The sequence below is a fragment of the Dermochelys coriacea genome, chromosome 3 (genome assembly GCF_009764565.3).
Source record: "Dermochelys coriacea isolate rDerCor1 chromosome 3, rDerCor1.pri.v4, whole genome shotgun sequence".
Classification (NCBI taxonomy): Eukaryota; Metazoa; Chordata; order Testudines; family Dermochelyidae; genus Dermochelys; species Dermochelys coriacea.
Genome location: NC_050070.1, coordinates 57,408,194 through 57,434,797, shown reverse-complemented (window position 1 = coordinate 57,434,797; position 26,604 = coordinate 57,408,194). Strand labels below are relative to the sequence as shown.

The following is a 26,604-nucleotide window of genomic DNA, read 5'->3' as shown; positions in this document are numbered from 1 at the left end:
AGCCCATGCTTCCCCCAGATTCCGACCCTTCTCCCAGGTCTCCTTTTTTTTTACTTACCTGTGGGCTTTGGTCACCTGCCCTGTCGAATCTAGTTTAAAGCCCTCCTCACTAGTTTAGCCAGTCTGTAGCCAAATATGCTCTTCCCATTCCTCGATAGGTGGCTCCATCTCTGTTTAGCAGTCCTTCTTCCTGGAACGGCACCCTGTGGTCAAGGACACTCAAGCCCTCCTGCGACACCATCCTTGCAGCCACGCATTCACCTCCAGGATGCATCTGTCTCTCCTGAGGCCCCTACCCTTGATGGGAAAGACTGAAGAGAACACTACCTGTGCTCCCAACTCCCTCACCCTTACTCCCAGAGCCCTGTAGTCACTTATGATCTGCTGAGGGTCATACCTCACATATCATTAGTGCCCACATGGATGAGTAGCATGGGTTAGTAGTCAGAGGGCCAGATGATCCTCAACAATCCATCTGTAACATCTCAGATACAGGCCCCTGGCAGGCAGCATATCTCCCAGGATGCCATGTCAGGGCGACAGATGGGTGCCTCCGTCCCCCTCAGAAGAGAGTCTCTAACTACCACTAACCTACGTTTCCTCCTGGGAGTGGTGGCTGTGATTTTCCCAGCCTTGGGGGTACATGGTTTCTGCTCCTCCACCTTTGGGGGTGATTCCTCATCGCTCATTGCCAGGGCAGCATATCAGTTTTCCATCACCATGGTGGGTGGGTTGGGAGTAAGGTTGGAGCAATGCCTGCTGCCAGAAGTAACCAGCAGCCAGTGTCCCCCCTGTACCAGAGTCTTATCCTCCTCCCCCGGTGGCATGACAGCAGTCCTCTCTAGCTGGATAGTGTCCTCAGCTTTGGAAGTCTCCATATGAATATTGTCAAGGAATTCCTCGTGTGCATGAATGATCCTCAGCCTAGCCACCTCCTCCTATAGCTCTCCCACCTGCTTCCTGAGAGATTCCACCAGCAGGCACATCTCACACTGTATGGTCCCCCAGCCTGTCTTTCTGTGAGTAGGAAATACAGGCCACAGTCTCTGCAAATCCACACCAGGATCTGGGTCGAGGCATTTTCATTTAGCCTGGCCATCTTCCTTGACAAAAAAAACTTTATATTGGGTCTCTTGCCCACAACCCTCATCACCTCTTCCCCTCTGTTTTCTTAAGCCCTTTCCCAGCTGCTTCCTCCATTTCCATCACTTCCCAGGATCTTGTCGATTTTTTTCAAAAGTTATAATGGATACCACTCAGCGTGAACTCCCTTCTAGGTTCTCTTCAAACCCCTTTTGTCCATGCCTCTCACTCTTCTCTGCTTTATCCTGGTATCTGACTCTGAAGTGTGCAAGCTTCTCTTAACCACCATCCCCTTCAATCTGCTTTCTTGATCCTATCCCATCCTACCTCCTGATCTTCTCTGCTCCTTTCCTAATGCTGACTCCTCTCCCATGACCTCAATCACTTTCTCTCCTCTGGCAAAATACACACTTGTCTCTGCTAACATCAATCACTAACTCTTAATCCATCTCCCTCTCTAAATGCAATCCCCATCTCCTTCTCTCTCTTCACTGCTAAACTCTCAAAGACGCTGGGTATTCCTGTTCCCTTCTCTTACTATCTTTTTGATCTCCTACAATCCGGCTTCCATTTCTTTTACTTCACTTCACCTGCCCTTGTTCAAGATTTCATCCAATGACCATTTATTGGTCAGATCTGAAGGGGTGAGATTCTGCCCTATGCCTCCGTAACACCGATAGACGCTGGTCATCGGTTGGTAGGATCGAACCTGGGACCTCTGGAGCTAAATGCATAAGCCTTTACTGCATGCACTAAAAGCCACAGGGCCCTTAGCTAAGGCTATAGAGCACAGAATCATAGAAGATTACGGTTGGAAGAAACCTCAGAAGGTTATCTAATCCAACCTACTGCTCAAGGCAGGATCAACACCAACTAAATCATCCCAGCCAGGGCTTTGTCAAGCCGGGCCTTAAAAACCTCTAAGAATGGAGATTCCACCACCTACCTAGGTAACCCATTACAGTGCTTCACCACCCTCCGAGTGAAATAGTGTTTCCTAATATCCAACCTAGACCTCCCCCACTGCATTGCTCTTTGTTCTGTCATCTGCCACCACTGAGAACAGCCGAGCTCCATCCTCTTTGGAAACCCCCTTCAGGTAGTTGAAGGCTGCTATCAAATCCCCCCTCACTCTTCTCTTCTGCAGACTAAACAAGCCCAGTTTCCTCAGCCTCTCTTTGTAAGTCAGGTCCCCTAGCTCCTAATCAATTTTGTTGCCCTCCACTGGACTCTCCAATTTGTCCACATCCTTTCTGAAGTGGGGGGCCCCAAACTGAACGCAATACTCCAGATGTAGCCTCACCAGTGCCAAATATAGGGGAATATTCACTTCCCTCGATCTGCTAGCAATGCTCCTACTAATGCAGCCCAATATGCCGTTAGCCTTCTTGGCAACAAGGGCACATTGTTGACTGATATCCAGCTTCTCATCCACTGTAATCCCCAGAAAGAAAAGGAGTACTTGTGGCACCTTAGAGACTAACAAATTTATTAGAGCATAAGCTTTCGTGAGCTACAGCTCACTTCATCGGATGCATTTGGTGGAAAAAACAGAGGAGAGATTTATATACACACACACAGAGAACATGAAACAATGGGTTTATCATACACACTGTAAGGAAAGTGATCACTTAAGATAAGTCATCACCAACAGCGGGGGGGGAAGGAGGAAAACCTTTCATGGTGACAAGCAGGTAGGCTAATTCCAGCAGTTAACAAGAATATCAGAGGAACAGTGGGGGGTGGGGTGGGAGGGAGAAATACCCTGGGGAAATAGTTTTACTTTGTGTAATGACTCATCCATTCCCAGTCTCTATTCAAGCCTAAGTTAATTGTATCCAGTTTGCAAATTAATTCCAATTCAGCAGTCTCTCGTTGGAGTCTGTTTTTGAAGCTTTTTTGTTGAAGTATAGCCACTCTTAGGTCTGTGATCGAGTGACCAGAGAGATTGAAGTGTTCTCCAACTGGTTTTTGAATGTTATAATTCTTGACGTCTGATTTGTGTCCATTCATTCTTTTACGTAGAGACTGTCCAGTTTGGCCAATGTACATGGCAGAGGGGCATTGCTGGCACATGATGGCATATATCACATTGGTAGATGCGCAGGTGAACGAGCCTCTGATAGTGTGGCTCATGTGATTAGGCCCTATGATGGTATCCCCTGAATAGATGTGTGGACAGAGTTGGCAACGGGCTTTGTTGCAAGGATAGGTTCCTGGGTTAGTGGTTCTGTTGTGTGGTGTGTGGTTGCTGGTGACTATTTGCTTCAGATTGGGGGGCTGTCTGTAAGCAAGGACTGGTCTGTCTCCCAAGATCTGAGAGAGCGATGGCTCGTCCTTCAGGATAGGTTGTAGATCCTTGATGATGCGTTGGAGAGGTTTTAGTTGGGGGCTGAAGGTGATGGCTAGTGGCGTTCTGTTGTTTTCTTTGTTGGGCCTGTCCTGTAGTAGGTGACTTCTGGGTACTCTTCTGGCTCTATCAATCTGTTTCTTCACTTCAGCAGGTGGGTATTGTAGTTGTAGGAATGCATGATAGAGATCTTGTAGGTGTTTGTCTCTGTCTGAGGGGTTGGAGCAAATGCGGTTATATCGTAGCGCTTGGCTGTAGACAATGGATCGAGTGGTATGATCTGGATGAAAGCTAGAGGCATGTAGGTAGGAATAGCGGTCAGTAGGTTTCCGATATAGGGTGGTGTTTATGTGACCATCGCTTATTAGCACTGTAGTGTCCAGGAAGTGGATCTCTTGTGTGGACTGGTCCAGGCTGAGGTTGATGGTGGGATGGAAATTGTTGAAATCATGGTGGAATTCCTCAAGAGCTTCTTTTCCATGGGTCCAGATGATGAAGATGTCATCAATGTAGCGCAAGTAGAGTAGGGGCATTAGGGGACGAGAGCTGAGGAAGCGTTGTTCTAAGTCAGCCATAAAAATGTTGGCATACTGTGGGGCCATGCGGGTACCCATCGCAGTGCCGCTGATTTGAAGGTATACATTGTCACCAAATGTGAAATAGTTATGGGTCAGGACAAAGTCACAAAGTTCTGCCACCAGGTTAGCCGTGACAGTATCGGGGATACTGTTCCTGACGGCTTGTAGTCCATCTTTGTGTGGAATGTTGGTGTAGAGGGCTTCTACATCCATAGTGGCTAGGATGGTGTTTTTAGGAAGATCACCAATGGACTGTAGTTTCCTCAGGAAATCGGTGGTGTCTCGAAGATAGCTGGGAGTGCTGGTAACGAACGGCCTGAGGAGGGAGTCTACATAGCCAGACAATCCTGCTGTCAGGGTGCCAATGCCTGAGATGATGGTGCGTCCAGGATTTCCAGGTTTATGGATCTTGGGTAGCAGATAGAATACCCCAGGTCGGGGCTCCAGGGGTGTGTCTGTGCGGATTTGTTCTTGTGCTTTTTCAGGGAGTTTCTTGAGCAAATGCTGTAGTTTCTTTTGGTAACTCTCAGTGGGATCAGAGGGTAATGGCTTGTAGAAAGTGGTGTTGGAGAGCTGCCTAGTAGCCTCTTGTTCATACTCCGACCTATACATGATACTATACTTCAACAAAAAAGCTTCAAAAACAGACTCCAACGAGAGACTGCTGAATTGGAATTAATTTGCAAACTGGATACAATTAACTTAGGCTTGAATAGAGACTGGGAATGGATGAGTCATTACACAAAGTAAAACTATTTCCCCAGGGTATTTCTCCCTCCCACCCCACCCCCCACTGTTCCTCTGATATTCTTAGGTTTCAGAGTAGCAGCCGTGTTAGTCTGTATTCTCAAAAAGAAAAGGAGTACTTGTGGCACCTTAGAGACTAACAAATTTATTAGAGCATAAGCTTTCGTGAGCTACAGCTCACTTCATCGGATGCATTTCAAATGCATCCGATGAAGTGAGCTGTAGCTCACGAAAGCTTATGTTCTGATATTCTTGTTAACTGCTGGAATTAGCCTACCTGCTTGTCACCATGAAAGGTTTTCCTCCTTCCCCCCCTGCTGTTGGTGATGACTTATCTTAAGTGATCACTCTCCTTACAATGTGTATGATAAACCCATTGTTTCATGTTCTCTGTGTGTGTGTATATAAATCTCTCCTCTGTTTTTTCCACCAAATGCATCCGATGAAGTGAGCTGTAGCTCATGAAAGCTTATGCTCTAATAAATTTGTTAGTCTCTAAGGTGCCACAAGTACTCCTTTTCTTTTTGCAAATACAGACTAACACGGCTGCTACTCTGAAACCTGTAATCCCCAGGTCCTTTTCTGCAGAACTGCTGCTTAGCCAATCAGTCCCCAGCTTGTAGCGGTGCATGGGATTTTTCCATCCTAGACTCATTATTCTCTCTCATTAATCTCTCTCTACATGGTCTAAGTGGTCTCAGTACCATTAGATGGGACAGAGCACCACACCCAGGGAAGTGTGTGGGTTACACCTCTATGAGGCATGACATAGAACCTTCAGCTCAGAAGGTGGGGTAGGAGCTAAAGTGGCTTTAAACCACCTTTGAACCCTCCCAATCCTGGGCAGCTCCAGGGTCAAGCAGAGGCCCTCAGTGTAACTTGGTGCAGCCCCTCTCCCCTCCCAGCCCCGTCACCACACTCTTCTTATGCCAAGCCTTGATATAGGCCCTTGGGAGGGGGCCTTATGGCTGTATCCTGTACTGCCTGTACTGAAGGGATCTTACTCAGCTGGATATAGGGCTTTTAGGACTCTTTATGCTGCTCTCAGCAGTTTATCTGGAGTAAAGGGGGCAGAGAAGAGGTTAGGTTCTCATCCAAGGGCTGCTCTCCACTTCTAACCTTCACGTTAACCTTTATTATGGCTGTTTCTTCAAACTGTTTCTTTAGCATCTGTTTTGATTGCTGTTCAACCTCTTCCATTCAAATTTTACCCTCTAAACTCTACCCTAGGCAATTTCATCCATTCACATGACTTTAATTATCCCTATGTCTTCCTCTCCACACCTTTCCCCCCATTCAGACTGAGAACTCTGATTGTCTCTGACACATCTTTTTTAATGTCCACCCACTAGCCCAAATACATGTTATGCCACCTCTTTCCTCCTTTACTGTTGACAATTTCACTATAATCCCTGTCCTACAGATACTAAATATTTGGGTCATTCTTAACTTGTCTCTCTCTGTATACTGACACATAGACACTGTCACTAAATCATGCCAATTTTATCTCCAAAATATGAACATTCCTCTCCATCACTACTACTTGTACAGGCTTTGATGAGCTCACACCTGGACTACTGCAATCTCTACCTCTTTGGCCCTCCTGAAATTTGCCTTATTTTCACCTCTAACTCATCTCCTGAAAAAAATATTTACTTTGTCCACCACTGAAACTGTATTTCCCTCCGCTCCCAACCAACAACTCACCAAAAATTTGTACTGGCTCCCAAGTGCATCCTAAATTAAATTCAACACCCTCTCTCTCTCTCCCCTTCAAGGCCCTCCACAATTTGGCTCTTTTGACATAACTGTTTATCTCCTATCCCATACTTGAAGGTGCTTATCTGAGTGTCCTTTTGGGGCTTTTCTACACTGGGGTGAAATTCTGGCTCCATTGATGTTAATGGCAAAATTTCCATTGATTTCAGTAAGACCGGGATTTCACAGCAGGATTTTTAATTGTTTTAACATGTTAATTAACATGATTAAAATCTTAGAAAAGAAAAACTCTGTGTGATCTTCCATTTCCTCCTCCATGCTTTTTTTTGTGCAACCATTATACCTGAAATCCCCTTCCTGATCCCATCTACTAGTCCTCCATCTTCTCCTTTATATCACTTCTCTCAGACCCAAGGTCAACTGGCTAGGGTTCACACTACAGAACTAAAAATGGCCCTGTAGATGTTCCCACTCAGGTTGGACTCTGGGTTCTGAAACCCATGGGGGGGAGGATCTCAGAGCCCGGGCGAAGGCCCAAGCCAAAGTATCTGCACTGCTATTTTTAGAGCTGCAGTGCAAGTCTCACAAATCCCAGTCAATTAAACCAGCCTTTGAGACTCCCTGCACTGGAGGTTGTTTTGCAGCATACACGTACCCTAAGTAACTGTATGATCATTTTGTCTTTACTTTTACATTTCCCTCTCTAAGCCTTACCTGTGTAGTTATCAACTCCTAATCTTGTCCTAATTTTGACAGTAAGTTCTTTAGGAGATGGACTCTGCCCTTCCCTGTTTAATAATGTACGATGCATATATATGGTGCTATATAAGTAATAATTTCTTATTAAATTATCATAATCATGAATTAAATTAATGTGCCTTTGTTTTACATGTATGCTATTTTCTAAAATTGTATTTTATACACAACATAAAAAAATAGAAGCTCATTCCATTTTGAATAAATGAATAATATGAAATCTATTAAACACAGCATGATTCAGGAGACACATCAATTGTCTTCTGCCAAACAGATTAGCTAAAAATAATATATCTGAATAACTATTAGTTTCCTGAAGGTCAGTCTTCTGAATTCTTTATCCATGACTTCTCCAACATGCAATATATTTATGAATCAATGAGATTATTATTATTTTTCAGAAATGCATTTAAATTTTGGTATGGATTTTCTAAATTCACATTCTTGTCTGAAAAATCATGCCACATAATGTCACTAATGTACCAAATTATATTTACTGTACATGCTTTTAAAAGAAGAATGTAACTGAAAAACAGACTTAAAAGCAAAATGGCTCCTTATTTTCTGTTTAAGATGAAAATTAATTATAATTAATATTTTACATGCTGAGGACATGACCTTTCCCCACTCAAACTGCATCTATGAAATATTTTACATACATCTATAATATCAGTGCTACAGTACCAATTGTTTACCTGTCTCTGACTGCAACGTGTGGAGTAGAAACTGGAGAAAAACAGCAAACATAGCAGCATCAGCAACAGAGTGGATAAATAAGCACAACTGGCAACTAGCAGATTGCCGAAGTCCAGCTTGCAACGGTAGCAAACCCATAATGCAATCAAAAATCCACTTTAGTGCAAAGGAAAGTCCCTATGGTCCTTGCGTTCTGATTGTAAACTAGATTGTTCTGCATGTAAATATTCTACAATAGTGATACCAAGCAAACCCATAAGAGCTGTTGTCATCGAAACAAATCTCTGCAGTGTAGTGCTAGCATCGATTACTGCATTAGTCTATACATGCTCAGTACAATGTTAAAGAGACTTATAGGAGCCATTAATGATCTTAAGAACTCAAAGTTAACTGTCTCATGAAACAAGATGCAAAAATGCTGCTTCCTCTCTGCAGACAGTTTGAAATAAATGTTGTGTCCCCTTAAAGCTGACACAGAGAAACAGTGTCAAGCTCAGGCATCAAAATAATCAATTCCATTGTTGCAGCTATTATTTCTGTTTAGCAGTATTACACTGACCGAGTTTTAATGGACTATCTTAGTACAGCGGGTTGAAAAATAAACCTATCAGAAATTTTGCAATACTTCTCAACCTGTTCTAATAAATCTTAGAGTTATTTCTACTAAAATAAATATATAATACTACATATAGTCATGTATCAGCATTACAAAATATGGGTATATTTCATGATTTTTAACATAAGTAAGAGAAATGGGAATATGTATATCTTTGGGATTTTTTAAAAGCACATTTTTTGATTAAAGAAACAATTTCAGGTCAATTTTGGCCAAAAATGTAATTTAAGCTTTTTCCAAACCTGAAACCAACAAAAATGTTTCCTTCATGGAAATAGTTTTGTTCTTTAGTATAATAATAAACATGTGTCTGCAGTAAATTAGATATTGCAGAACTATAATAGCATGAAACTGTCTAGAAACTAGAGTGGAATTAACTACTTATTTTCATCTCCAAAGTTAGAGAAACACAGTAAGTATAAAAAAATTAAGTGAATTCGATTTTTACAATTCTTTCATCTTTAATAATACAAAGTTATTGGTAATACAGAGTATATATATTTAATTTAGTAATTAAATTACGGCAAAACCCCTATAATCTTGGTCATATGACCAAAAATACACATGGAATATTGCCTTAAACATGCTTTCTCATCTCGTAAATACTCCAGAAGCAATAGTTGACACCTCATGTCATTACTGACATAAAGTGTGGCCAATGGGATAATATTAGCAGCAAGAAGATTAGGATATTCTGACCCTGTACTTCTCCCTGACAGGCCACTGATAGGGAAATGAGCTGGTCCAGATGGCCCCTGGAATAGAGAGATACCAGCTTTGAAGTATTCTGGCGGAGACAGGAAATGACCCAGACATCCCCTGACCAAGGAGCAGAGTCCAGCTTTTCATCTGAAGACATTTCTTGCAGAAGGATCAAAAGAAAGACCTCCTCCAGAGCATATGATAGTTCACAGAGTCCATCTCTCCCCCAAAGATACTACCTGATCCTCTTTCCTGAAGTCTGAACATTCCCCTGAAGACTTTCCCTATTTCAAAAAGATGCTACTGTTGGTGCTGGGGGATGGGAAGGAAAAGAGATGCAAAGAGCCTTCCCTTGTTTTCAAAATAAGAGATTATGATAGGAATTCAGAGAGCCTAGAGTCTTTCCCCAGTAAATAAATGTGGGAAACCAAAATGGGGGGAGGGAATCCTCACAAAGTTAATGACATTAATACAAAAATTTGGTCTAAGAGGTAACTGCAAAAAACAGGGTAAAATTATAACCTTCAGTTATATATTGTGCCCTCAACCTTTCGCTTTGAGCAGCATGGCATACATAAATTATGTATTTTAGCTTTGCCAAGTATTTTAGTTATTTTCCTCTGAGATGGGTGATAGTTGCAGGTATGTGCATGTGCTCTTATTACTCCCACGGGCATTCTGTACCAAAAAATGATAAATTCTACACCAAAAAAATAAAAATTCTACGCACAATATTTTAAAATTCTGCAAATTTTATTTGTCAAATAAATGTGGAGGCTCCAGAATGGCATTGGGGAGCACAGACCATTGGCTGAACAGTGGTGGTAGCTCACTGTACAGCTCCCCGTGGGACATGGATTCAGCAGTGAGGCTGTACCCAACCCTGACACAGCACAAGGACTGGGCCTGTCCAGAAACACCCCAGGGGCCTGCCCCTCTGTGCCAGGTGCACCAGGTGTGGGCAGGCAGATTCAGCAAGGCATTATCCAAGTGTGGAGGGGATTAGTGTCGGGGGAGCCAGGTATGGGTTGAGATGGTTCTGTGTGGGGCAATCTGGGTGCAGATGGCTCAGTGGGGGATCTGGGTACAGGGGGATCTGGATGCACAGAGGCTTCTTGGGGGGTTCTGGTACAACAGTAATGTGACTCTTCAGGGGGTCCAGGTGAAAGTGGTTGGGGCTCAGCAGGGGGTGCTGGGTATGGGAGAGATAGAGCTCGGCAGGGGAGCATGGGTGTGGGGAGCACAGTGGGGGTCCAGATGCAGCTGGTTGGTGTTAGGTGGGGTGGGGATCTGGGTGTGGGTGGCTTGTCGGGGTGGTTCAGGTGCAGGGGGAGTGGGGTTCATCGGAGGGGGTTCTGAGTGCGGGGGGTGAAGCTCGGCGGAAGGGTCTGTGTGTGAGGGTCTGGATGCACAGGAGTTGGGTGAATGGGGGAGCAGCTCCCTGCACAGGGATCCCTCCCCCTGCAGCTGAGGAGCGATGGTTACAGGAAGCAGGGGAGGTAGGGGAAGTTTGCAGAGGTCCTTCAGCCAGGGGAGAAATCTGAGGGTGTGTCTGACCGGGCCATGGATGCCATGCAAGGAAATCCTGTCCTCCCCAGCCCAGCCAGGACTAGCAGCTGAGCCTGGCACAGGCTAGTAGCCACCAGCCGGGTCTTCCCCAGTCCCACCTCATGCCCCACAATGATTTACCTCTCTGCTGGCTGCTCTATGCCCCTGAAACATACTGCTGGGGAGTGTTGCTCTAGTAGCTTCCCTTTGCTTCCCCATCAGAAAGTCATTTTTCTGTGGGGAAGCAAAGAAATCTGTGGGGGACATAAATTCTATGCATGCACCTTGGCACACAATTTCCCCAGGAGTATTATACAGATACCTATGGTACAAAATACATAGGCTGTAGCTGTGGTTCACATTCGTACCATCATATATTAGTTTCACTATAATCCTTCCTGGTAGTACACTATTCTAAAACTTCATTCATGAATAGTACTTCATCTGTATTTATAAACTTTCTGACAGGTTTCTTCAAAAGAAAAAAATGACTGGATAAATTCACAGAGATCTCCTAGTCTGCTGTTACATTAACATTGTTGATTTTTAAGAAGTCTAATTCCTGGATTCAATTTAAATTGTGGGTTGGGGTGAAAATGCAGTACTTCTCTGAAACAAGTTATTACTTACATTTTCAGTGCAGCAACAGCATGGTAATGATTGTTAGGCCAGAACCAAACACATTCATCTAATATTAATCTCCAGAAAGATTCCTTAGAACTATGGGAAAACACAGGATAGTCAGACATTCTTTCCCACACATTCTGCATCAATTGAAATGAACCTATCTCCTCCCCATTCTCTCCTGTCAAAAAGCAAGTGTTAGACCTTGTTCTACACATGTGTTGAGAAGCATTACGTTATGCTACAAGCACTATCATTTATCAGTTTCAGCCAATCAGCACAAAGGAATGCCATATGGTAACCTACCTAAACTACATAACAGTTTTCAGTACATGAACAACATCCAAATAACTGTGCTCTGAACCCACTCAATTCACCACTGATCCACACACAAAAACGTTAAGTTTTTGATTTCACTTTTCACTCATGCTTTTCCAAACTGATCAACTTCTCTTTCAGTTAAATAAGAAAAATTTTCACTCCACTTACATCTCAAATAATTATTAGATATGTCAATATTACTAAGAGCCATTGAGAGTGTTTGCTGCTAAAATGGCAATAACTATATTGTGGGGAATGAACCCAGTAGTCATGGAGTTTATTAACCCAGGATACAGTTGCTACCTCATTCCTTATGTTATCAAACCTACAGTCTGTAAAATTAATTCATTAATGCAGCCAATATTTAATGTTTTTTAACATTTTCTGGATCCAACAGATCTCGTTCAGGACCTCATATGAATTCCAGCTATGGAATAACCAGGAGTAGACATTTTATAAAGTCAAGCTGAGTAGAGCAACAAAAAGAAAAGGAGGACTTGAGGCACCTTGGAGACTTACAAATTTATTTGAGCATAAGCTTTCGTGAGCTACAGCTCACTTCATCAGATGCTCAACAAAATGGGCTGTTTCATGGAGATTATCAGTTTTGACAAACATTTGGTCAGGCAGGTTTTGGGGTCCATGGTACAGAAAAAAAAAAAAGACTTGCTCTGATGCTCTATAGCCAGGTAGTTGAGGTACTTACCTGGGAGAAGGGAGACCTATGCTCCAGTTCCTATGTGGTCTGATGGAGAGTTCTTCATCCCAGCTCACTCTAAATCAGCCACAGCAGCGACTTGAACCATGGGTCTTCTGCATTCCAGCCCACTGCCCTAATCCCTGTCTTTCTCTCTCTATCGTCAGAGCCCTCTACACAATTCTGTTCTCACAAAAACAGCTAGAAGCTTTTGTTTCCATTCCAATGTGGAACAGAAATGGATTTCAAAACCTGAAACATTGCATCCTATGGACACTTAGCACTAACTAATTTAGAGAATCAGATTCAGAATAGAGCTAATAGCAGATGTCTGTCTATATGGTAAAGTGAGAAGGAGGAAATGAAACAGATGTATTATTCCAGCCCTTGGCTGTTTGTTCTTTTGAATCAGCAGCTGACACTTCTTCCAACCTTTTGGCAGGGAAAGCATAATCAATACATAAACTGCAGATCAAAAGGAAGATATTGCTATTCAGGTGAATAAAAAACTCCAGTTTTTAAATAAAGTTTATGTCTTTCTTCTCTGTGTCCTGCTGCTCCAAATCAATGTAAACTTATAAAAATATATATAAAACTAGTTTTCCATCACTCTTACTCGTTTCAGAATTCAAAAGTTTGCAGATCTGATAAATCAGGAGCAGGAGGGAACAAATTCTCAAAAAGGGTAGTAGTAATGTAAAAAGGGAAGTCTCATTTGGATGAGTACTCAGAGAATTACTAAAAAAAGCATAATCATATAAAGGAAGACTTGGATCAAGTGCCAGTACCTAATCACTTAGCGGATACAGGACAGCTGCTGCACTCCATCCAGTCAGTAAGAAAGGAGCTGAGAACAGACCACTTGCTACATTAAGTTTCCCTGCTTCTCTTTCTCTGTCTCAAGCAACTCTGGATCACCTGTTCTCTCAACTACACTGACAAAGAGAACTCAAAAGGGAGAATCTCCTCTTGGTAAAATGTTCATCAGCCCACAAGCTGGTTATTTTACATGCATTTTTATTCATTTCTTTTGTTAATTAAAACAAAAGAATTGCAAAATATTATTCAGCTTGCTGAAAATAAAGTTTTTATCAGAGCTCTACCTATTTGCTCAAAGCTTCTATATTAGTTTTTGCACGGGGCATCTATTCCCAATGGCAGATTCTACACCTAGAAGGAAGGGAGAAGTAGTAGTGCATATGGGCCTGCAAGGTCCCCTGGAGGCAGAGGATTAAGCTGTTCTGAGATATATAGCCCCAAGGGCTGTCCCCCTCGCCATATGTGTGGAGCAATGCAGCACCAGTACTTTCTCTTGGGATAGGTCCTGCTCTTGACAGCAAGGTGCAGACAGAGTTGGGGAACAACAGCTATGGAGCAGCAGCAGGCTTTCAGGAGCTCAAAAGCTCTCTGACCTCAGCATTTTCATTGTATCTGACTGATGAGAGAACTTTACCTGGCAGGAGGAAATGGCGAGTAACTGTGGATGAGGTGAGTTATATGAAGAGAAATAAAGAGGGAATTAGGGAGCTGGGGTTATTTCACTTCCTTCACGGTGAGCACTGATGATCTCGTCTCCCCCTGCTCCCAGCTAGGAACACTGCACCAAACCATGTGAAGAATGGATGGGCTACAGAAGCCCGAGCTACAGAACTGTCAGTGCAGTTTAGGAGGAACAGGTATTCCTTGTGTTGTCACTGTGAATCACTTTCATAGCTTTCCATTCCTGATGTCAGAAATATTTCTCAAACAACATAACACAACTTGTCAATAAAGACTAGAGCAAAGAACCACATTTGGAAAGGAAAAATCAAATGCACAAATGGGAAATAACTGGCTAGGCAGTAATACGGCTGACTACTGCTGGAGGCTACAAACTGAGTATGAGTTAACATGAGTTAACAGTGTAACACAATCGTGAAAAGACAAATATTCTAGAGTGTATAAAAAAATGTTATATGCAAGACACAGGATGCAATTGTCCCACTCTACTCAGTACTGGTGAGGCCTCAACTGGAATACTGTGTCCAGTTCTAGGCCCCACACTTTAAGGAAGATGCAGACAAACTAGAGAGAGTCCAGAGGAGAGCTACAAAAATGATAACAGATTAAGAAAACCTGACCAATGGGAAAAGGAAAAATAGAGCATGTTTAGTCTTGAGAAAAGAAGACTGAGCAGGGACCTGATAACAGACTTCATGAGTGTTAAGGGTTGTTCTAAAGAGGATGGTGTTTTCGATGTCCATGGAAGGTAGGACAAGAAGTAATAGGTTTAATTTGCAGCAAGGAAGATTTAGGTTGGCTATTAGAACACTTAACTATAAGCACTAGCAGCAGAACCAGGGAGGCTAACACTTCTGCAATGGAAACACTGCGGGGGGGAACCCGTGTTTAGTCCCCCGATATCTTACATAGGTGAGAGTGAGACTCAGCCATGTTTTACACATAGGTGAAGCTGGAAATGAGTGGGATCTGGAGAAGGGGCTGGAGAAGCCACCGTAATATTGGTCTCATCACCAGGGAACAGGTAGGACTGGCCCAGCTCAGTCCCACCTTTAAGCCACTGGTCCCGGCAGAGACACCCAGTCTGCAGGAGAGACAGGAGCTCATGCACCAGCCACCAGGGTGGGGGACAGGACAGGGCATCAACACCTGGTAATGGGTGGGAGTGAGGGGGGGCACCCAAGGAATGGGGTATGGTGAGAATCACAGGGAACTGGGTACAAGCCACCAAGGAAATGCCATAGAAACAGCAGTAGTAACTACCAGGACCTCCCTTCCCAGCCTGGAGCTTGCTTTTCCCCTCCTTTGAATCTCAGCAGCTATCCGTCACTCCCCATCCTATCCCCTGCTCCCCCAGCTATCAGGATAATTAAGTACTGGAATAGGTTCCCAAAGAAGATTGTAGAATTACCGTCTTTGGAAGTTTTTAAGAACATGTTGGACAAACACCAGTCAAGGACGGTCCTAACTCAGTGCCTGGGGGCATGGACTAAATAACCTCTTAAGATCCTTTCCAGCCCTACAGTTTTAGGATTCTGTCTCCCATTTAATTGTTTAACAGTTTCCTCCTTTACTATCCTATATGTACTTCTCTTACCACCATCCTTTCGTCTCCTCCCTTCCAATCCCTCCTCCTCAAAAAACCCCACCACCCCTCTATATCCTCTCTCTTCCATGCCACTTGCTAAAAAAAAATCACAGTTGGAGTACCACTAGAACAGAGTTCCCCAAACTGGGGCATGCCCCCCCAGGGGGATGCAGAGAGCCATTCAGGGGGGCACAGCTGGGGCCGTGCCAACCCCCACAGGGGGTGGGGAGGGTATACCACCCAGCTCCACTCCTGGTTGCTGGCCCCAGCTGCGGCCCCATGCCCGGGGCTATGCTTCTGGCCCTCAGTCCTGCCCCCGTGATGTACAATGTATTTTTTACATTAGTTGTCTTTTTGTGAATGTTAATGAACTTTCAAAGATGCTTCTAAACAGCATCTTTTATTCCCTATAGATACTGAAAACACTATTCCTAGTTAAACATATACAATTTGGACTGTTGGTTAATGTGCTCTAAATATTGTTTTAGTGCTGTGATTTAGTACTATATTGTAGCATTTTTCAAATACCTACAGGAGATTATAAAATGTGTATGCTATTGCTAAAGGAAGAAAAGAATGCCCTTCCTGTTTATCAGTGTGCCTCTTTGGCATATTAACATATAATTTCTTTGCAGTATTGCAAACTCCAAACAAATGGGAAAAAAATCAAGAATAAAGTCTCAAAAACTCATGAGATTTGTTTTAAAAGCCCTCAGGTGTTTTTTAAATAATACATATTGGGGTCTTTTAATTGATCTTCATGGAGGATAGATCCATCAATGCTATAAGCCAGGATGGGCAGGTATGGTGTCCCTAACCTCTGTTTGCCAGAAGCTGGGAATGGGTGACAGGGGATGAATCATTTGATCATTACTTGTTCTGTTCATTCCCTCTGGGGTGCCTGGCATTGGCCACTGTTGGAAGAAAAGATACTGGGCTAGATGGACCTTTGGTCTGACCCATTAGGGCCATTCTTATATTCTTATAAACTGCATTGGACTAAATTCTGATCTGATTTGAAATCCATGTAATCCCACTGAATTCAATGGGATCATAAAAATAAATATAAAAATAGATTGCAAATATTTTGATCAGGCAGAAAATTATTTGAACATTTAAATTCGATGTGGCTCTGAAGAAATTTTTAAAGAGGAATTTATAGATACTAAAAGGATCATGCATGCTCATTTTTAAGAGCTGATAATACTGACAACATAATCTGGGTTACATTATTACATTATTGTTCATTAATATATTTTGTTGACAGTCCTCAACCCTAAACATTTCAGATTCAATTTAGAGATCCCAGTAGCAATATGTGTTGACCTGGTTTCAACAGGCTAACTTCTATTAATTAGCACTTTTTAATTTTTTTAAACTTCATTTACCTCGGAGTCAATGAATGATGCATTTTTATGTAGGGTTTAATACTAGTTTTTTGCTTGTTTGTTAGCAAACGTTTTCACAAAATACATGTCCTAATCCTTATGATAATTTTCTAGGTCAAACTATGATTATGCACACACGCAGACAACTAAAATTCTAACAATGTGCCATAGGTTAATATTTTTATTTATCCTTCTAAAGAAGATTCTAGGAAAGAAAGCTATAGAAAGATTAGAGTTTATCAAGAAAAAATTGAAGAGCAAATCAAACTACAAACTCTGCCTTACCTCATTAAGAAAAACACCACCCTAAGGCAAGCCTTTCAAAAATAAAAAAGGCATTTTCCTCTCTGTAACTGTCCATTACCTTTAGTGGCAGAAATGAATGCCTCCATCAATGTCTGCTTTTATAGGAACTGCTACTGTGATTAAGAATAAACCAAGAAGATTTCTGGTGCTATGGGATTTAAAACCATTTATTGTTGTTTTAGTTATATTACAAAAGCTACCCAACGTTTTGTATGATTAATTTATGAAAGAGATTTGTCTCTGTGGAAGGGACCAGTTGCTGCTGTAGCACAGTGGGATCTATGAAATTCTTAAGGTGGGCAAGTTGCCTGCTCTGCCCTTATATTGGAAATCTTAGTACGTTTAAACAGAGCAAAGATTCCACCTGTGTCATATCTGCCCTAGTGGAGGTGGGAACCCTGAAAAATCCTTGAACATGGTTAGCTACACTGATAATGGTTGAGAGTGCACATATAAGAGGAGGTAGAAATCTCAGATACTACCTCTAGTCCCGATAGCCTACTTCTATCTGCCTCTTCCCAGAGGAGCCATATACAGCCTTTTGTGAGATTTTGACTGTTGCCAATATGTGTTGTTTAAACTTCTGCACCAAGAAATCACACTAAAAGTGCAGATTTTCACAAGTCAGGATGTATGATCAATTATACTTCTTGGATTTTGAAGAATAGATTTTGAAGAATAGCTTTCATGACCTGATAATAATTCAACTAAATATAAACATACACAGTATAATACTAAGCGTTTGACTAAACCCGCAACAGCAATGAAATTAAAAACTATGATTGCATTTCCATTCTTAGCTTCCTCTGTCAAGTCCATTTATGGCAAAAGCTAGACTGCCACACAAAGGATGTGAATATGTCATAAATAATAGGTCTTCAGTTTGATTTTACCATATCTGAGCTCTTTAGTGTTTGTAAAACTTCACTACTGGTCTTCAAGATTTGATGAGCTTACTAATGAATTAAGAGATCTCCTTCAAAGCTTGGATACCAATACTGGATACTTTGCAGCAGATTCTCCATGCTTCCCAGAGGTTCACATGTATAGAAGAGGGGTTGCAAAGTGAGATGTGGTTCCCTGATCCTCATCCACTGAGCTCCATGCAAGTTCAGAGCTACACAAGATCAGCTCTAACTTTCCCCACTAGCAAAAGGTCCCTCCAGTGGAGATTTGAGTTAACAAAGCTCCACTCTCACATGCCTTTTCCCTTCCCCTGACTTACCCAACCTCACACATGGCATGCCTCTGACATCTTTCCCCCTCATGCTGGGGATGGGGGTATGACTCTGATATCCATTGAATATTTTTGAATGCTCAGCATTTGACTGACTTCCACATATTTCACAAAGCCAAAACCAAAAGTCAAAATTTGCAGAATTTTATATTCACTTGACTTGATCTGTTAAATATAGATTACAGTATACTCTGGGAGGAAGCCTGAGTCCTACAAATCATGAAATTTGAAATACCTAGGTACAATGTAAAGTATTCAAGTATGCACACACATTTACCAAAATCCAGTTTTATGAATGTCATAAAAACTGCACATGTTAAAACTTTAGCATTTTTTTCCAAGTAAAAAGGCATGATAACTAGGCCTGTCAATTAATCGCAGTTAACTCTCACGATTAACTCAAAAAATTAATCATGATTAAAAAAATTATCGTGATTAGTCGCACTTTTAACAATAGAATACCAATTGAAATTTATTAAATATTTTTGAATGTTTTTCTACATGTTCAATATTGATTTCTATTACAACACAGAGATACAAAGTGCACAGTGCTCACTTTCTATTATTACTTTTTATTACAAATATATACACTGTAAAAATGATAAACAAAATAAATAGCATTTTTCAATTCACCTCATATAAGTACTGAAGTGCAATCTCTTCATCATGAAAGTGTAACTTACAAATGTAGATTTTTTTTGGTTACATAACTGCACTCAAAAACAAAACAGTGTAAAACTATAGAGCTTACAAGTCCACTCAGTTGTACTTCTTATTCTGCCAATCGCTAAGACAAACAAGGTTGTTTACATTGATGGGAGATACCGCTGCCTGCTTCTTATTTACAGTGTCACCTAAAAGTGAGAACAGGTGTTTGCAGGGCACTTTTGTAGCTGGCATTGCAAGGTATTTACATGCCAGATATAATAAACATTCATATGGCCCTTTATGCTTTGGCCACCATTCCAGAGGACATGCTTCCATGCTGCTGATGCTTGTTAAAAAGGTAATGTGTCTATTAAATTTGTGACTATACTCCTTGGGGGAAGAATTGTATGTCTCTGGTTCTGTTTTACCCACATTCTGCCATATATTTCATGTTATAACAGTCTTGGATGATGACCCAGCACATGTTCATTTTAAAAACACTTTCACAGCAGATTTGACAGAACGCAAAGAGGGTACCGATGTGAGATTTCTAAAAATAGCTACAGCACTCAACCCAAGGTTTAAGAATCTGAAGGGCCATCTGAGAGCGACGAGGTGTGGAGCATGCTTTTAGAGGTCTAAAAAGAAAACACCCTGAGGTGGAAACTACAGAACCCAAACTACCAAAAAAGAAAATCAATCTTCTGCTAGTGACATCTGACTCAGATGATGAAAATGAATATGCATCAGTCTGCACTGCTTTGGACCGTTATCAAGCAGAACCTATCATCAGCATAGAAGCATTCCTCTGGAATGGTGGTTGAAACATGAAGGGACATATGAATCTTTAGAGCATCTGGCATGTAAATATTTTCCAATGCCAGCTACAACAGTGCCATGTGAACACCTGTTCTCACTTTCAGGAGAGATTGTAAACAAGAAGCAGGCAGCATTATCTCCAGCAAATTGTAACCAGCCTCGTTTGTCTCAGTGATTGGCTGACCAAGAAGTAGGACTGAGTGGACTTGTAGGCTCTAAAGTTTTACATTGTTTTATTTTTGAATGCAGGTTTTTTTGTACATAAGTCTACATTCGTAAGTTCAACTTTCATGATAAAGAGATTGCACTACAGTCCTTCTATTAATTGAACTGAAAAATATATTTTTTTGGTTTTTTACAGTGCAAATATTTGTAATCAAAAATAAATATAAAGTGAGCATTGTACACTTTGTATTCTGTGTTGTAATTGAAATTAATATATCTGAAAATGTAGTAAACATCCAAAACTATTTAAAATAAATGTTATTCTATTGTTTACCAGCGTGATTAATTGCGATTAATTTTTTTAATCACACGATTAATCATGATTAATTCTTTTAATCACTTGACAGCCCTAATGATAACACAAAACTTTCATTTTCCTTATTGTATTCTAGCTGTAGAAGCAGAACATAGTAAATTAAGTATGTTTTTCATTAAATGTTTGTATATTATGAATTAGGTAACAAACCATAAACTCAAAAATTGGATTGAAATAAGTATTTTAAGTAAATTGGGCTAGATTTTCAAAGGTGTTTAGGCACTAAAGATGCAGATAGGTGCCTAGTGGGCTTTTCAAAGTGCCTACGTTAACTAACTACCTTTAAAATCAATAGGAAGTAAGGTACCTAGGCACTTTTAAAAATCCCATTAGGCACTTACCTGCATCTTTAAGCATCTAAATACCTTTGAAAATCTGGTCCATAGTCCTTAAACAAAACTAACTTTTTCTTGCCACTGACTATATGTTTCTGTTATACTGAGGGTTTAATGATTTTCTCTTTAGCTGGAGTCCCATGTAACAAACAAGTACTATTGTACAGTTAAGCAAACCCAGGCCTGTGAATGTAATTTCCATATATGGAAGTGAGCCAATAGGAGGAATGTAACACTGTGGTAGAGTGCACATGGAGGTATGTTCCAAGATAGGCCTTATGTTTAACAACTGAAGTAGGAAGACATGTCTACATTTGCAGAGATATTATCTTTGTAACAGAAATAGATACTTACTTGAATTGTATTGTATAATTATTTAATGTGCTAGTTGAAAATTACATTCCATAGGCTCCATCTAGTGGCTAATTTAGCTTTTTTATGGTCAAGAATATATAGACTGATGGATTAAGATGGCAAATTTCAGTACAGTTTTCTCTTTCTTTCATTGTGATATGAAGAAAAACATTCTCATCACCTAGTTCTTTTAAAAAAAGAACACAAAGGGAAGTGGCATCTGCTAAAAGAATTACTACAAAATTAAAAATAAAAGGAAAAAAATGTCTAATGTTAATGAAAACAGCACATTTAGAGAGATGAAAGATCCTCAATTTATAGATGTGTTATCAATAAAAGAACCAAGTTAACAAAAGGCTAGCTATTGAAATAACTGTATCTGGTTAAATATGGTTAAGAGCTATCTTTCAGAGCTCAGGTTTGGTCCTACAAGTTGCTCCACATGGGAGGTCTCCTGTGCAGATGTAGAGAACCCCCCATGCAGAGTAGCTTGTAGGATTTGGATTTCTGAATCTTCTCAGTGAACTACACTGAGACAATAGATACTTAAGTATTATGAATAATGCCTTTGCCATCTCATTTTACATGAGATTTTTTCAAGAATAGTCCTGAGAATTTTAACTACTTTATGTTTGCTTTTGTTGATATTGAGGGGGGGGAACTTTATGGTATTTTGTGCCAGATTTCTACAGATTAAACCCTGAAAATCAGTCTAAAACGAAAATGATTAAATATATAAACTAGTTAAAATCAGTATGATAAGTATATGTTGCATGTTTTTCCCCCGCATTACATGGCTGAAAGTTATTAATTTTTAGTCACTCATGCAAGCTGTAATGGAGAAGTAGTCAAGTTTAAGCTTATGCTTATTTCCCCACCCCACCCCAGGATTTATTCCTCCCCAAGAAGACAGCTCTCTGAACTAAAACCTTCAAAACATTAAATTAGGATCACAATTCACAAACCATCTCTATTCAGTAGTAAGACTTAAGCACGTACTCAAGTGCTTTGCTGAATTGGGTCCTCTAATAATAATTTACTCCCAGCCTGGCACTGTTCCTAAGCGAAGCATGCATCACACATTATACTGAGATCAACACTTAACTTACTGTTCCACATTTCTAGGGACACAATCTACTTTTCCTTGAAAGGCCAGCTTCTTATTTGGAAAGTACATCCGTGGACTCAAAAAATGGTCAAAATTAGACAATTCTCAGGGTTGACATCATCCTCCCAGAAAATAATTTGCATGTAAGAGGCAGAGAAGCAAGTCACAGGCATGAAAGTAAAGTGGACTGGTGTTTAAGTGTAAAAGCATATAAAAGGTTATGTTTACACAGAGTTAGCCAATGTAAAAAGAAAATATTCTGAATAAAACTTATCATTTGAAGATTCTGCACAGATGGAAAGAAACAACAATAAAATATTTAATATCCAGGATCTGGAAAATGTTACAGTTTGTAAGTGTATTCAATGCAAGAGTCGGAAGTAATGGGGCAATCTGGTGGCATGCAATCGGACAGAATGGGATTGGGAAAGAGACTAGCAATGGAACTCTGCTACTTAATGAGTGCATCAAGCAGCACTTAGCAATCATAAATACTTTTTTCTGCCTGCCAGACAAAAAGAAGATGTCATGGATGAACCCCAGATCCTAACTACAACTACATCATCATCCAGTGGCAAAATTTACAGGACATACAAATTACTGTGTGGGGCAGACTGCTGTACAGGCCATTGCATGATCCACTCCAACCTGTTATTAGTAATTCGACCAGTGCAATGTAAGTTATCATCTAAATCAATCAGATAGCTCAACGTAAAGCAGTTACAAAATGAAGCTACATAAGCACAGTTTTGTCTGACCTTGCCAGCTTTACTACTAATGCTATTGTAAACAGCAAGTGGTGACTTGCTGTGACACTGTATATCAAACTGCTCTTGCCACCTTTGTTACAGCAAAACAATGTCATCAAGATTGGTTTGATGAGACCGATTCAGAAATTCAACAGCCACTCACTAAAAAACATGAGATGAATCATCAAATTCTTATATCCCATATCTCTGTAGTACAATTGAAAAATATATGAATCTGTGTCAGGGCATCCACTCTAAGCTTAGAGACATGCAGGATCAATGGTGGAATGCCCAGGAAGATGAAATCCAGGGCTATTCTAATTGTCTAAGACCAAAAACATCTGCTACTTTGAAAGATGGCAATGGTCCTACATGCATTTGAAAAATGCGGAAGGCCCTAACACTGATCATTGACAAAGGAGAAATCCTTCAGCAGTGACAACACATCATCCAATATCACAGACAAGGACTAATAAGAGTAGTGGATCAGCCAGCTTGTAATGACAACATGGACACAGGCTTGTCCCTTGATGAAGTCAGCACTACAATCAGTGCCAGAAAGAACTGCGGGGCTCCCAGATTGAATGGCATTTCTGCAGAAATATTCAAGTATGGAGATGAGATCATGCTGAGACAACTACATGAACTGTTTCTCAATATATGGAGTTCTGAATACATACCAGAAGTCTTCAAAGACACTGCCATTGTCACTATAAACAAGAGGAAAGGTGAAAAGTCCGACTGTGGTAATTATTGCAGTATCTCATTATTCTCTATCACTGGAAAGATTCTGACCAGAGTACTCTCATCATCTGCTATGCAACATCCCTTTGTCTTCAACAGGGCCAGAATTTCACCCCAGATCTCTGATATGACAGACTCAATTCATTCACTCAAACAGAATGTGCTAAATCTATTTTTTGTAACCACACTCTTACCACTAGACAATACTGCCCTTCCAGAGCTAGGAATAGATCAGAGGAATTCTGACACCCAGTCTCCTGACATAATCAGCACATCATGTTCCGATCTCATGTGTAGCAATATGGTATTGTCAACCTCAAGAGATCAAAAATCATGAGTTGAACCCCCTCAATAGACCAAAAATCAGAAGTCAGATGCCCAAAAATCAGGAAATAGGTGCAAAAAATCATGAGGGTTTTTTTTAAAGATTATATTATGTTTTTTTTCAGTCTGTTTTTAAATTTTGGAACTCCCCCTGCCCATCCCAGTGTGCGTGTGACATTTCATATTGCCCACTCTCCTAAATGTTTTGGATAAGGTGATTTTGGCCCCTGCTGGAGGACCTCACCTCCATATCTGCCTGTATCCTGCCCAGCAATTAACACCCAAGCCCCCATCAGTTCAGCCAACCCACATCCATCAGCCCCTAGCCCACTCAGTTCAGTCTCCTATCAGCCTCCACTTATCCAGTTCAGCCTAACTTCATCCCTGCATCTTTTGGAGTTCTTCACACACACACACTAGGCCTGGTGGGGACTGCAGCAGGGTTTCCTTTCCCCCTTCCCAGCCTTTGTTCAATCTTCCTTCTCTACCTCTTTTTCAGAATTGTTTCTATTTTGCTATCACTTTGAGAGAGACACTGAATGAAGCAGCAACACCAGCAGGAGCAGGTGCACTGCCTGTATATTGTTTTCCAGCAATAAGAACACATGGCTCTTTCGTTAAAAAAACGTATGCCTTCTGTCATATTCCCAAGGATTATTCCTCCATGTTAGCCCACCAAGGAATAGACCACAAGGTTGCAAATGATTCTTTAGTCTGCACAGGAAATGTTATCACAGAGGTGTATGTTTTTACATAGATTATCATTCATAGAAGTGTACAGTACCATACATAGGAGCTCCCTGATGCACACTTACAAACTGTTTGATTTCCCCTGTGCTTTCCCTTCTCTGAGGACCTGCCTGCCAGGGATGTCATAAATTCCTGGGTGGGCTATAAAATCCCTGAGAGCCATCAATGCTGCAGCTACCAGCAAGAGTGAGTATGGGACTACTGCCTCCTCCTCCCCTTTCTCTCGGTGTCTCCCCCATGGCTGCTTCAAGGGGCTGGTGCCAGGGTGTTCTCTATGGAGTGCTCTCAGCTCTAGAAATGGCTCTGCAGCTGTTTAACAGATCTTTGGGGAAGAATGTAAGGTCCATCTCTTATCTCAGTTGCCTCTCTGGAAGTCAGGCGGGATGGGCAGATGGACTGCACTTTATGAGAAATGTTCTTTTTTATCATAATTAATTATTTCTATTTCTGTAGCACTCAATGACTCCAACCAGAATCCACGCTCTACTGGGGGACATGCTACACAATCATACAAGACAACATAGCCCCTATCTCAAAAAATATTACAGTCAAATTATGGAACAAAGAATAGAATAAGAATCAATAGGTGGGAAGGGAGGATGAGAATACCAATAATAATAACTATATGTATTTATATAGGTTATCTATGTGTATATTTTCACATTTCCATTTAGTCTTTAATAATTGTTCAAAGATCAGTGAAGTTATTCATATTAAATCATCAGTAAATCAAGGTTTGTGTGTGCACATTGGACTTTGCACAATTCACAAGCTGAGTACATGCAAACTGTCCAAAAATTTTTGTGCACAAACATTTTAGATTATAATCCTTTCCGTCTAGCTTCTTTACAGGAAATAGAACAATTTGTTGAAAAAAACAAATAATAAGGAACATTTTCCTAGATCTTTACAGCAGAAGAACTTGTTGGGTCCCTCCACTCTGGAAGATTTTTTTTTTGCCATCATCACTGCTATTAACAGTATTTTTTTCTAAAATCAAATTTATTTGTATCCCAAAGGTGTCCCCTAAAATGAATAAACATGTTATACAAATATGCTGTATAGCATGCATATTATATTAAATACACTAGAATATTTTTCTAAAATATCCCAAAGACCAGGCAAATCCAAAATATACATACTGAGTTTCCACAATCAGTATTGAATCTGCAGCTTTTTCTTAGCTTATGATTTTTGCCGGGTATATGCATCTATTAAATTATGCAAACTTGTAACTTGATCCATGCCAAGAAAACATTTTCTAAATACACAACATTAATATAAACATAAAAAATTAAAACAATAATTAAAATTGAGTCTAAAATAATAAATAAAATCAATACAATAGGCCTTCTTAAATAAAATAATAACATGATATAAAAAGGGCCAATTTTTAGTCATTTTGTTTTTCAAAGCAAAGATTTTTGACAGCCTAGGGCTTGCAGAGGCAGAGATTTGGACACTATCTGTCCTGTGTGTAAAAATCACAAATAACAGAGCAGAATGGTGCTGTACATAGGAAGCTAGAAACGTAAAACGATTGGTGACCCATTCTTATATGGGCTGTAAAACTGAAAACCAAAATCAAACAAAATCCATGCCCACACATGTAACCAGTGAAATTAATTCAATAGTAGGATATCCCCTCTTTCCCTACCTACACACACACACACATACACACACACACACACTTCTCCCCCACACGATTAACTGAGATGTCACATTATTCAGCAGTGGCCGCTGAGGTATTAAAGTGCACCAACCTCAATTTGCAAC

The 26,604-nt window shown here is 40.8% G+C and overlaps 1 protein-coding gene across 49 annotated transcripts in view; it reads right to left on the bottom strand.

Moving 5' to 3' along the window:
- Positions 1–26,604, bottom strand: part of RIMS1 (regulating synaptic membrane exocytosis 1) — a 490,129-nt gene that overhangs the window by 227,426 nt on the left and 236,099 nt on the right. For 2 of the 49 annotated variants that reach the window (XM_043510503.1, XM_038395113.2), the window contains exon 1: positions 7,929–8,209. The exons of 45 other annotated variants lie outside the window; for them this stretch is intronic. In XM_043510503.1, coding sequence (XP_043366438.1) covers positions 7,929–8,067 — 139 coding nt within the window. In that variant the 5' untranslated portion in view covers positions 8,068–8,209. Of the gene's footprint in view, positions 1–7,928; positions 8,221–26,604 lie in introns of those variants that run through there. 2 more of the 49 variants (XM_043510504.1, XM_043510505.1) reach the window with 2 other exon arrangements.